Source organism: Oncorhynchus clarkii, chromosome 17 (assembly GCF_045791955.1).
Source record: "Oncorhynchus clarkii lewisi isolate Uvic-CL-2024 chromosome 17, UVic_Ocla_1.0, whole genome shotgun sequence".
Classification (NCBI taxonomy): Eukaryota; Metazoa; Chordata; class Actinopteri; order Salmoniformes; family Salmonidae; genus Oncorhynchus; species Oncorhynchus clarkii.
Window position 1 is genome coordinate 34,481,917 of NC_092163.1, and position 12,319 is coordinate 34,494,235.

A 12,319-nucleotide genomic window follows, 5' to 3' on the forward strand; every position below is an offset into this window, starting at 1 on the left:
TCTCTTATACAGGAAGGACCTGGGGAAGAGTTGCAGGGGAGAAGAGAATAATGTGCCTATTTGAAAGCTAGAAAAAAATGAGTAGCTTGCGACATGTTGGAGACCCCTGTTCTAGGGGGGGAAATGGATGCCGTCCTAGCCAAGCTAATACATAATGTCTTCTGTCCCCTCCAGGTTCGGCATATGATCGCTGATGGCATGATCCACCTCTGTATCTACGCCGTCACGCAAATCCTCAAGGACGCAGAGGTCACCATCAGCTTTGACTATGAGTTCAATAGCTGGTCAGTGTCAATCAAGTATATCTGTAAAGACTTTTTATATCAGCACAAAGTACGGTTTCGCTCTTCTCTCTCGACCCTAAAGTGTTCATCTGGGTTTTAAAAAAGCACAGAAAATAAATCATTTTATTGTTACCGTTATTGCAGTAATTACAAGGTGGACTGCGCCTGCTACAAGGGCAACCAGCAGAACTGCCCCGTGCTGAAGCACAACCTGAGCCCACGCGAAACCCTGCTCTGCCAAGCTGCGGGGTCGCTGCCCCCGCCCTCTCAACTCCCGGCACCCACGGGGGCCGAGACACGGCGGCGGAAGGCCCAGCGGAGAGAGCTGGAGGGGCCAGGTGGCGGCAAGGGACCTTTCGGGATGTCAGATGACAGTAACCAGCCGCCCGAGGAGAGTGGCGAGGTCCGGGAGACGCTGCAGGGCAACGTCAGCCTGGGCAACAGTGACACAGAGGTGTGTGTGTGTTTGTCTTGGTGCAAAGACGTGTGTGTGTGTGTGTGTGTGTGTACATATAGAGAAGGGGTGGATGGGTTGTAGAGGATTTTACAATTCATGTGGTGCTTTCCTACAGAGACACACGGGTGTGTGTGTGCACTGTGTAATGAAAATGTATACGCCGTATGTGTTACAGGAGGCACTCCTAGATGGGGTGAAGCTGGAGGAAGGAGAGGAGGAAGAGCTGGATGAGAACGGAGTCCTCATCTCTAGTAGACCGGTAGGTGCCACATCTCCGCCCTGACATAATTCCTGTCGCACCAACCAACCCACTGTCACTATCAAATCATAGTGTAAGTCTGCAGTTCGTAACCCACTCTCTCTGTCTCTGTAGAAGAGGACGCCCAGCACAGGGGCTATAGATGAGTTTAAACGGGAGGGCCTGGAGTCTGCAGAGGGGAGCGGAGGGAACCCCACGGGGGTTAACGCCGCGGCCCACCAAGCAGGGGTGGGGATAAGCACGCGCCGTGCCACCTACGTCTCTGTGAGTCAGACTTTCATCCCTCTTACCGCCACATTCTCTTTTTGAACTTTGTGACCAATTTTCCAATTTCAATTATTGATCCCCCCCCCAACAGAATCTCTCTCTCCAGGAACCCTCCTTAGCAGCCGACGCAGACAAGGCCCTGGTGTGTACCGCTCCCCTCCTGGCCCCTCTTGCGGTGCCCCCCAAGCCTCCCCCGGCCCGCTCCTCCAAGCCACGGCCTAAGAGCCGCATCTCGCGCTACCGCTCCAGTTCGTCGCAGCGAGCCCGCCGCCAGCGGCAGGCTCTGGCCCTGCAGCAGGCAGCCCTGGAGCAGGCGGTGGTGGCCGAGGGGCAGGAGGGTCCCCTGGGGGGACCCGGGACAGAACTGAGGCTGGGAGACGGAGCATTGGGAGCTGGGCAACTCCTTGACGGAGAAGGCCTGAGTGCTCTGAACAAAGGCAACCTTCGCAACCTGCCTAAGACTAAGAAGGTGAGAGTGATGGGGCTGACTTCCAACCACCATTTTTTATTTAATCGTTATTATTTCTTATTTCTTAAACATTTAATGAACCAGGACAACTCTTTAGCGTTTTTGTATTACAACATTTATAGTCCAATATACACAAATGTAGAATTTGTCAGTCTTTTCCACAATTTGTTAAAAATAATTCCCAAATTTCTCGCTGAAAAGTCCCTTTTAGAATTTGGCGGTAACGAGCCTTCCAGAATTTGTTTGCAAATAATGATTTCCCCCTCCCCCAGTACCTGGTGACTGAGTGGCTGAACGACAAAGTGCTGGACAAGGTAGTCCTGCAGGAGGCGCCCACGGTGGAGCGCCAATTGCGCATCACCACCGACCCCACGGTGCTGGCGACTACGCTCAACATGCTGCCGGGCCTTGCGGCTTCGCCGCTTATCTGCACGGCGCCCAAACACTACGTGCGCTTCGGCTCGCCTTTCAACCCTGAGCGCCGGCGCCGGCCCGTCAGTGTGGACGCCACCTACGGCTCCTTCAAGAAGGTAACGGTGGAGGGAGTTGTGGAAGTTGTTGGGGTCAATGGGGAATAGAGGTACATGGAAAATGTAATGTGATGTGTAGTGGGTGCTTGAGAAGGACAGGGCTGTTAGAAGTGGATGCATCCCAAGTGTGCACTTGTCCACTACCCTTCATATGTTTGAAGGATATTCAGTGTTCCGGTATTTTGTCTGATGCCTGTTTGTATCTCCCCTATGTGCAGAGATGGATCCAACAAGCCCAGGATGAGAGCGGGCTCTGCTCGGGGGGCCTGGAGGACGGCACTGAGTCCACCTCTTCCCACCAAAGTAACAGCAGCAGCTCCACCCCCAACCCTTTCAAAGCCGGTATCTACAAACTTTTTTTTTTTTTTTGTCTGTTCACTGTCTTCTAACAAGTCTAGTAGCATTTGTAATCTAAACTCAGCAAAAAAAAGTAACTTCCCTTTTTCAGGACCCTGTCTTTCAAAGATAATTTGTAAAAATCCAAATAACTTAAAGGGTTTAAACACGGTTTCTCATGCTTGTTCAATGAACCATAAACAATTAATGAACATGCACCTGTGAAACGGTCGTTAAGACACTAACAGCTTACAGACAGTAGGCAATTAAGGTCACAGTTATGAAAACTTAGGACACTAAAGAGGCCTTTCTACGGACTCTGAAGAACACCAGAAGAAAGATGCCCAAGTTCCCTGCTCATCTGCGTAAACGTGCCTTAGGCATGCTGCAAGGAGGCATGAGGACTGCACATGTGGCCAGGGCAATAAATCGCAATGTCCGTACTGAGAGGCCTAAGACAGGGCTACATGGAGACTGGATGGACAGCTGATCGTCCTCGCAGTGGCAGACCACGTGTAACAATACCTGCACAGGATTGGTACATTCGAACATCACACCTGTAGGACAGGTACAGGATGGCGGCAACAACAACTTACACCAGGAACGCACAATCCCTCCATCAGTGCTCAGACTGTCCGCAATAGTCTGAGAGAGGCTGGACTGAGGGCTTGTAGCCTGTTGTCTGGTGAGGATCTGCATTACATCACTGGCAACAATGTCGCCTTATGGGCACAAACCCACCGTCGCTGGACCAGACAGGACTGGCAAAAGGTGCTCTTCACTGACGAGTCGTAGTGTTGTCTCACTGGGGGGGGGGGGGGCGGATTCGCGTTTATCGTCGAAGGAATGAGCGTTACACTGAGGCCTGTACTCTGGAGCGGGATCGATTTGGAGTTGGAAGGTCCATGTTCTGGGGCGGTGTGTCACAGCATCATCAGACTGAGCTTGTTGTCATTGCAGGCAATCCTAACGCTGTGTATTACAGGGAAGACATCCTCCTCCCTCATGTGGTACCCTTCCTGCAGGCTCATCCTGACATGACCCTCCAGCATGACAATGCCACCAGACATACTGCTCGTTCTGTGCGTGATTTCCTGCAAGACAGGAATGTCAGTGTTCTGCCATGGCCAGCGAAGAGCCCGGATCTCAATCCCATTGAGCAAGTCTGGGACCTGTTGGATCGGAGGGTGAGGGCAAGGATCGTTCCCCCCAGAAATGTCTGGGAACTTGCAGGTGCCTTGGTGGAAGAGTGGGGTAATATCTCACCACACCAGATACTGACCCCCCCCCCCCCCCCTTTGTTCAGGGACACATTATTCCGTTTCTGTTAGTCACAGGTACTTGTTCAGTTTATGTCTCAGTTGTTGAATCTTATGTTCATACAAATATTTACACATGTTAAGTTTCTTTTTTTGCTGAGTTTAGTACAGACCTGGTTTATACTATTCCAAGTCTTTCAAATACTTTGAGCACTTTCAAGGTGGACGATGTTTGCACTTTTGGGACTTTTCTTTTTTGTTCCATTGCAAGAGGTCAGCCAAGCACAGCTGCAGCATTTGAAAGGTTCCTAATAGTTGAAATCGTTTTTGGAACCCGGGTCCGGTATAGCAGTCTTGCTGTTGACGAGCACTCTTCCTCAGACGTGCCAGTATTTAGCGTTAGCTATTGTTAGTCTGGTATTGTTTTACTTACTTTATCCTAATTCGTCAACCATGTACATCATTTTAAGTGAACCTAACCCCAAACGAAGATCCTTTTCATCGGTGTGTGCTGACACCTGTCACAGCAGATCATCTGACACTATTGCTTTTCTTTCTGATTAAAAAAAATAAAGAACTGGCGGCGCCCCCCAAGAAGCGGCGGTCCATATATGGCCCAGAGGTGGAGGCAGCGCCGCCTCTGCCCGGCTCAGAAGAACACGGTCTGCTGCTGCAGCCCCTGTCGCCCATCACTCCCCCGCTGCCGTCGGACCAACCCCTGCCTAGCCCCGCATCCTACGCCGCGCTGCTGGGTTGCTACGGCGACGAGGAGCGCCGGCTGTCCAACGGCATGGCTGCCTACTCGCCACTGCCCTCGCTGCCAACCAGCCGCTGCAACACGCCACTGCAGTTTGAGGTACTTTGGAAGGATGCGGATAAACACACACAGGACATACAGAAATACACTCACACATGCTCGCACACACACAGGACATACTGAGCATGTGTCAGTGGTGTACCAGAACATATGACATTTCTGCGTACAACACTACAGCGCATAGACATGGTTGTTTTCACTGTGCTATCGATCTGTTTCTAATGGTATTTCATGTCTCTCTTCTACCCATCCAGAACATATCATCTCCAGAGGCTTCTCCTGTGCACAGGCCAGAGTCTATCTCTCCAGAGGTAGGCATTCACCCCACAGACCCAGAGTAACTGTGACGGCACTGGAGACGGGGCTAGATGCGTTAGGGAACACAGGACAGATGAGGGCAGGTGTTTTTTTTTCCTTTGTCACAGGTTTCGTAATCCTGTTTCCCTCTTCTTCCTCCTCCACCTGTAGCCATGTCTGCAACCGGACGTTGACGCCCCGCGCTGCGCCCTGCAGTTCCCCAACCTGTCCTCGGGCCTCGATGGCCCTGTGCCCGCCATGTCAGACGACTTCTCTCTCCTCTTGGCAACGGGGCCTCCTCCCCCTGACACGCAGGGGCCGCTGGCCTCCATGGTGGGCGGGGGAGGCCTCCTCACTCCCCTGGCGCCAAGCACCTTGTCCGAGTCGGCCCAGCAGGCCAGAGAGCAGAGCTTCAGGACTGAGTTCAACCTCATCTATACCTGCTCCCCGCTCAACGCCAACCTGGGCAACCCCGTCACCACCGACAGGCGCCTCAGCCAATCGGAGGGCAGCTTCTCCCCGGCCGAGTCCTTCTACAGCACCGTGAGTGGCCAAGGGCCTCTGGCCGAGGCAGGGCCTGGCTCTCTGTCGCCCTACGGCGAGCAGCACTATGGCGGGGGCTACCCAGACAGCGGCACCCCTCCCCACCACACCAGTAACCCACCGCAGAAAAAGAAGGCAAGTCCAACTCTCTCAACGTTTTCCTGCTTTTGTTTTTTTTTCTCCCCAAAGAAATTGTACTATTTAACAAAGATATTTGTGTTTTAAATGAAACTCCCAAATGGCGGTATGCTAGGTAGATCATGTCTGAAGTGGTAGTATGGAAGAAGTGCCTACATGCTTATTGGTATAATGTCCAAATTTGAGGGGAAAGAGTCATATTGAGTGTGGTAGAGTATGTGGAAACTGAATGACTACTTGATCATTGTAGTATTTCCTTGCTTTGTGTTTTCCATTCACTTTGTGTCAAATAGATCAAGTGGGCTCAGTGATTCCACGCCGAGATGATAATTAAATCCAAATAGACGTGGGGTAACAATTGTCATACATGTCTTTAGAAACAAACAATGCCGTACTTCTAGAATGATTTACACATTTTCTCTCTCTCTATGTGTATTCTGTCTTTCCTACTGCAGCTAGCCCAACAGGTTTTGTGTTCTGTCGACCCTCTCCTCACCCTCCCACCCCCCCCCCTATGCTCCTCCTGAAACCTTTGCCAAGTCTTTCTTCCACTGTTTCTACCAAGGCAGAGGGCCAACCTGCAAACCGTTAGTCTGCTGACAGGACAGCCAGGTTACCAGGCTATAGCAGTAAGACGTGAATACAAGACAGTACACAATATGGTGAATATTTCCATACCATTTAGAAGTGTGCATGTAAATATTGTTTGGCATCCGCATACACAGCCCCGCCCCAAACTCCCCTTTTCCAAAAAAAACAACCTACATGACCTATTATATCAAAACATCTCTGTGTCAGAAACATGGTCACCCCGTCGTCTCAGAGCGCCGTGCTACGAGCCCGATGCTTCATGGTGTCGTCTTCAGGCTGCCGAGGTTGAACCAGGCCCTGTGGGCGTCGGCTTCACTGGCCATTCGTCTATGGTCCATCTCATCCATAGTTCTGTGCCCGCATCCCCTTTCACCAGCCTCGATCCATACCAGCAGTATGGCCAATGCCCATCTAAGAACCATACTAGCACCCCTTCAAGAGGCACCCCTAAGGGCCCAAGGACAATCAGAAGGTCCATAAAATTAGTCTTTGGAGCCCGAGAAGCTGGGTTTAGGGCCCAAGGACAATCAGAAGGTCCATAAAATTAGTCTTTGGAGCCCGAGAAGCTGGGTTTGGGGCCCAAGCAGAATCAAAAGGTCCTAACAAGTATAGTAGTCCTCGGGTCCGAAGACTTTACTGTGTGGCGATTCTTTAAGTCCTAAGCCTCTAACTGCAGCTCTAAGGGTCTAGGTGGGGCCTCCTGGTAGCCCTGATATCGGACTGTCCATTCAGGCAGCCTTCATCTCTCTCATCCCCGTCCCCCTTCCCCGTCCCCTCCTTGAGTCTCCTGCCTGTTTCATGACGACCTTCTGCCGGGCTGCTCTCTCTCTCATTTGTCTCTTGAGTGTGGGTGTATGTACCGTACGCGAGTGCCCTGTGGTTCTGTTTTTGTCGCCCCCCCCCCCCCTTCTGTTTTGTTTCTTACCTCGCAGTGGTTGCTTTGTGTTGTGATGTTTCATTTGATAATGATAAGTTGCCTGTGCTGATGTTTCAATGTTGGCCCGTTACTAACTATCCACAAAGAACAAAGGCTTCAAAAGTCAAAACAGAATGGTGGTGTGTGACACAACCCATTTTAGAATATGATAGCTTCCTGATTCTGGTAATAACATTGATGCCAGTATCAATACTCTGGTACAAAAAGCCATTTTCTTTGCCATTCAGCTGGGTTTTGTCCCGACACTGTAGGGAGAGCGTGATAAAGCTACCCTGGATTGCTTCGTTGTTTGTCTGTTATTGTCAAAGTCGACTCATTCCAATTGTCAGCCCAAGGTATTGTATTTTTGCACCTCTGTATCCACGTCAGATAACCACAGCAACTGAGGATGTTGACCCACCATAGAACTCCCAGGATGGTAGAAGTAGTAGATCGGTGACCTGTGGTTGCTCTTCCGTTCAGGGTTTGGTAACATTTTGGATGTTTGGTCAGTCCGTTGATAACGTGTAAGTCGTCTAACAGTTGAGTTGATGCATGACGTCCTGACCATACTGTACTGGTGAGTAATCACTGGTGTCGCAATGCAACCAGTGGAAGTCTGTGTGTCATGGGACTAAGGCTGTACATATGACTGACTAGGGATGGTTCTTTTTCCCTCGACGACTCAGGTGTCTCTGCTGGAGTACCGTAAGAGAAAGCAGGGGAGCAGCAGGGACCCAGAGCCCGGGGGTAGCTCCCTGGACACCCGCCCCAGCTCCATCTGTGCCAGCGCCAAGTCTCCCGGAGGCCTCCGTTCCTTCCACCTGCAGCCCCCAGCCTCCCCCCATAGCTCCTTCTCGTCCCCCACCCACTCCTCCATCCCCCAGATAGAGGAGGTGAGCCCCCCAGATAACCACCACACCGTCGCCCCTGGACCACCAACACAGCAACAGTCCAGGGCTCAGGAAGGCACCAGCCACTGGTAAGACTAGACACCGGCACCACATCCTCTCACAGCACTTTGTTCCCTGTCACTTAGCATTCACTTGTCTTGTTGGTGTGCAGTTGACTTCAAGGATAACTGCACTCAAAAATAAACATTTATTTAGATTTTTCCCAGACCTCAAAAATGGTCTCCTGATGTGGTTTAAGCATTGTTGTGGACTTGGAACATCCAATTTGTTTTGTTTTTCTATTTAAAGAAAATGTGACTTAGAGCGAAACCTGACAATATTGAGGAAAAAACTAAAATGGATTCGGCAACAAAAAACAATTGTACAGATTTTATAGGGTCCTATATAAGCCCATTGTGTGTGTGACTGAACATACTGTACATGACGGTGTTGGTGTTTTGCTTCGATACAGGATGGTGCCCACGACAGTTGAGCGGCTGAGAGAGGGCCAGGGTGTCTTAGAGCGGGTACTGAGGGGCTCCCTCAAGATGGACCGTGTGCTGAAGAGAACGGACTGCTCGGCTACAGACAAGGACCCTGGTACTGCGCTCGTTTTCACTACCAGGTTTCTCTAGTTTTCACATGAATGAAGTAGTAGGAAATTCAGGCCAGACGTCCTCCTGTCCCGATTTTAGACGAGACTTAAACATAGACCTCTAGTCTGAAATATAGAGGTGTGTTTAGGCTGGTTTGTCTTTGGTTTTCCCGTCTAAAATGTAGCTACAGTATCTAGCCTAGTCTGGAACAACATTTGCCAAATTAATTTCAGATTCCGAGAAATCCGCACGCATGTACCATCTGTTCAGCTTGTGTCCTGTTATGTTTATCCCAGATGCAGACCGGTATGAGATCCAGACGGTACCCCTGGCCTCTCCCATGAAAAGCCCACAGAGATACAGCCCGTCTGTCTACACACACCAGGTATGGTGTCCCTTGTCATTTGCGAGAGTTGAGTGTTTTGTTTCGCCTGGTTTTGTACAGGGTGTCAGGAAGTATTTTGTGTGTTTTCTCGTTCTAAGGTGCAGCCCCCCTTATCGGAGGGCCACCAGCAGACAGTGGACAGTCCAGCCTTCCTTCAGCAGAGCGTGTCCTCTCCATTCCGTGGTTCCTACAGTCCCTCGGCTCCCCCTCCCTCAGGCCAGGGCTTCTACTCTCGCCTGTCCTCCCTCTCCGCCCTGTCTCAAGACCCCTCGCAGCAGCATCAACAACAGCCCCTCAACTCCCTGTCCTCCTTCCCCAACCAAACCACCTCCACTGCAGACTCGGCGCTGTGTGGGGCCTCCAGACCACCAGGAGGCAACCTGCACCAGCCGAGCGGCAGCAGCAGTATGGACGGGTCCCACGTGTACAGTGGCGGGAGCCACCTAAAAGCCAGCCTCTTGAACAGCGGGTTGTCAGGGTCTCCCACCCCTGGCTCCAGGGCTCACGGCAACCCTAAAACAGACTTGGGCGCCGGTGCTGTGGGGAACCCGGCGTCCCACCACACCTCCAGACTGAGCCAGCCGCAGGCGTCCCGGAGCCTGAAACCAGGCAGCCCCGGGCAGACAGTGCTGCAGACCGGCTCCAGGCTCCTGGCGGCCTCCACCGGCCAACACTACCCACAGCGCGGGACACCCCTCAGTCAGTTCCAGCACCCACCCATACAGGGGTCAGGAGTAAGGACACAGTCAGGAAGCTTTTAGGATGTTGTGTGTGTGTGTTTGCTTGAGCGTGTGTGTGTGAAATTGTGTACCTCCTATCTTAAACCCTGTGGAGAAACTAGGCTTGGGGGAGGGGTTACAGACCTAAGAGGAGTGAGGACTTGGCTTCTTGTATGGATTTCTCCTTATTTTCTGTCTTTTTTTGTTTTATCTGAAACTAAATTACTGCATTCTAAACATGGCTAATTGAGGAACTTCAACATCATCAAGGAATCAAATGAAAAGAGAAAAAAGACATGTTCAACAAAAAAGTGTCATTTGAAATTGCCCTGACATGAACAGACTGTGTAAAACTGGCAAAGTAGATGGTGAAACTCAACCACGACTGTCTGTACAAAGTGTTTTCTTGGTTTTTGTTTTTAAAGAAGCGTACCTATTGTTTTCGTTCTGGATTTGTTAATGCTGAGATGGCAGGTGTAACTCAGCAGAGACTTTGTCAAGGTTACTTTTTGGATTTGGCTAGAAGCCGGGTCAGTCCTGCAGTATGTGTTTCGTTTGGAAAGGGGAAACGATACTTGCAAAAGTGTATCATCCATTATAAAGATGCAGAGGGTGGCAAATAAGAGCTGCCTAAAAAATCATTCCTTATGATTTCCAGTTTTTTGTCTCAAACTTAGCCAATTTCTGAAAACTCTTGATCTGTATTTTACTGTTCAATGATTTTTCTGCTCTTTTTTTATTTTTTAAAAATTGTTTCCCACGTGGCTGTTTTGATTTGATGTATTACTACTTCACAGTAGATGTGCTATATTATACTTGAGTCATACAGATCTTGTAATTCATGGTGCTGCAGTTGTTTTCGTCTTTTTAAGTTATTTACATTCAAATCCAGTTATGTTCCGCACTCAACCGGTTGATTCAGCTCATTTGTTATTTGGAATCAAGACTTTTGCCAGAAATGCATCTTAGTAATCGTTAACTTTTATTCTGCTGGAGCGAGAAGTAAGAAGCAGAGTACTTCATTTTTCTTTTTTCTTTACTCCGTTGTTGGGTTTGTTGTCTCTTGAATCCTGTCGGATTCTTTTTATGAAAAATGTATTGAGAATATATATTTTTTTCTCTCCCTCTGACCAATCCTTGCATTCCGTATGCCACCTAAGAAAATAAGAGGATAATCTATGGCGGGATTTGTTTGAATGGTATAAAAAAAATAAAAAAAAAAGCTGCTGTGTTCTCCTTTATTTGTTTTCTTATTTTTACGCGAGTGCTGCTTCAAGACGTTTCCCTTCCCACAGAATGCTGTACCTCCATTTTAGTAGGGTCTTCACCAACTGAATACAAAACAAAAAGATGAAAATCACACTGCGGCGTTAACAAGTCATGTGCCATGATCACTGCAGTGGGACTTTTAATCCATGTTAAATGACATTGCTGATGCACACTGGGAGATGTAGTCTCCTCGTGACAGACGAGACCGCAGGAAGATGGACTTTTTAATGGAACTCGTTCGGACGTTCTAGTTTGGTTGGGAGTAAATGTCTTTGGGGAGCCAGGAACCACACTGGGGCTTTAAGGGAAGGTTTTGGACAGAGGGACTTGTCAAGTGTCCGGTCAAGCTGACCTTTCTTATTGCCTCATCCATAGACAAAGGGTACTCACTTGTTGCATGAATGTTTGACCGAAGACTTCAGAGAAATATGTGACACAATATTACCAGCACCTTGAGTGAAGAAAGACAAAACCCTAAAATGAAACAAATGAGAATGTAAGATCATGTGTACTTGTATAAAATGTGTTAAAATGTACAAAGAGAAATATAGTACACTAAATTTGCAGCATGATATTTATTTTCTGGATCTTACCGAGGGACAGATTGGGATGACAGTCTGTCCAGAAAATCTGTTTCTACACAACAAAACCGGACAGTGCATTTCTTTTTCTGGGGAGGTTTAACTTTGTTTTGATTTTTAAACAGAGCATAGTGGTAACTATTTGGACTCCCCATCCAAAATATATAATTAAATACATTTAGTATTTTGAAATTGGCCATTTTTGATATTTCATGCAAGGACAATCCTAAATTGTACATTTTAGTAATTTAGCAGACACTTATCCGGAGCAATTAGGATTAAGTGCCTTGCTCAAGGGCACGTCAATTTATTAGATTTTTTTTTTTTACCTAGTCTGCTCAGGGAATCGACCCAGTGACCTTTCGGTTACTGGGCCAACGCTCTTAACCGCTAGGCTACCTTCCATCCCATCTATGATATGTTGTGTATAACCCCCCCCCCCCCCCCCCCAAATCTGTGAGGGTTAAAAGGAGATGAAAAAATGTCCACACAGTATGTTAAACTGCCATTTTTTTATTAGAAAGAAATTATATACATACAATGAAGTCAACAGTGAAATATTGGCATGCATCTCCTTAGTTTAACAAACTAAGTGACGCTAGGGTGCTTAGCAATACGTCACTGAGGCTTGCGTAAAGTTGCAAATTCAGACATGCACCAAAATCTCGTGTGAAGTCGCGAAGCCTCTGGAGTACGCCTAGTGAAGTGTAAAC

At 48.9% G+C, this 12,319-nt stretch overlaps 1 protein-coding gene across 5 annotated transcripts in view; it reads left to right on the forward strand.

Moving 5' to 3' along the window:
* The window catches only part of LOC139370728 (SET domain containing 5), a 49,626-nt gene extending 37,982 nt beyond the window's left edge, over positions 1–11,644 (forward strand). For 3 of the 5 annotated variants that reach the window (XM_071110384.1, XM_071110385.1, XM_071110387.1), the window contains exons 10-24: positions 175–284; positions 429–738; positions 917–1,000; positions 1,115–1,264; positions 1,359–1,736; positions 2,009–2,266; positions 2,485–2,608; positions 4,437–4,717; positions 4,933–4,989; positions 5,147–5,653; positions 6,226–6,318; positions 7,853–8,145; positions 8,529–8,656; positions 8,949–9,037; positions 9,136–11,644. In XM_071110384.1, the coding sequence (XP_070966485.1) occupies positions 175–284; positions 429–738; positions 917–1,000; positions 1,115–1,264; positions 1,359–1,736; positions 2,009–2,266; positions 2,485–2,608; positions 4,437–4,717; positions 4,933–4,989; positions 5,147–5,653; positions 6,226–6,318; positions 7,853–8,145; positions 8,529–8,656; positions 8,949–9,037; positions 9,136–9,798 (3,525 nt within the window). In that variant the 3' untranslated portion in view covers positions 9,799–11,644. The remainder of the gene's footprint in view (positions 1–174; positions 285–428; positions 739–916; positions 1,001–1,114; positions 1,265–1,358; positions 1,737–2,008; positions 2,267–2,484; positions 2,609–4,436; positions 4,718–4,932; positions 4,990–5,146; positions 5,654–6,225; positions 6,319–7,852; positions 8,146–8,528; positions 8,657–8,948; positions 9,038–9,135) is intronic. The other 2 variants (XM_071110386.1, XM_071110388.1) reach the window with 2 other exon arrangements.
* The last annotated feature ends 675 nt before the right edge of the window (positions 11,645–12,319 follow it).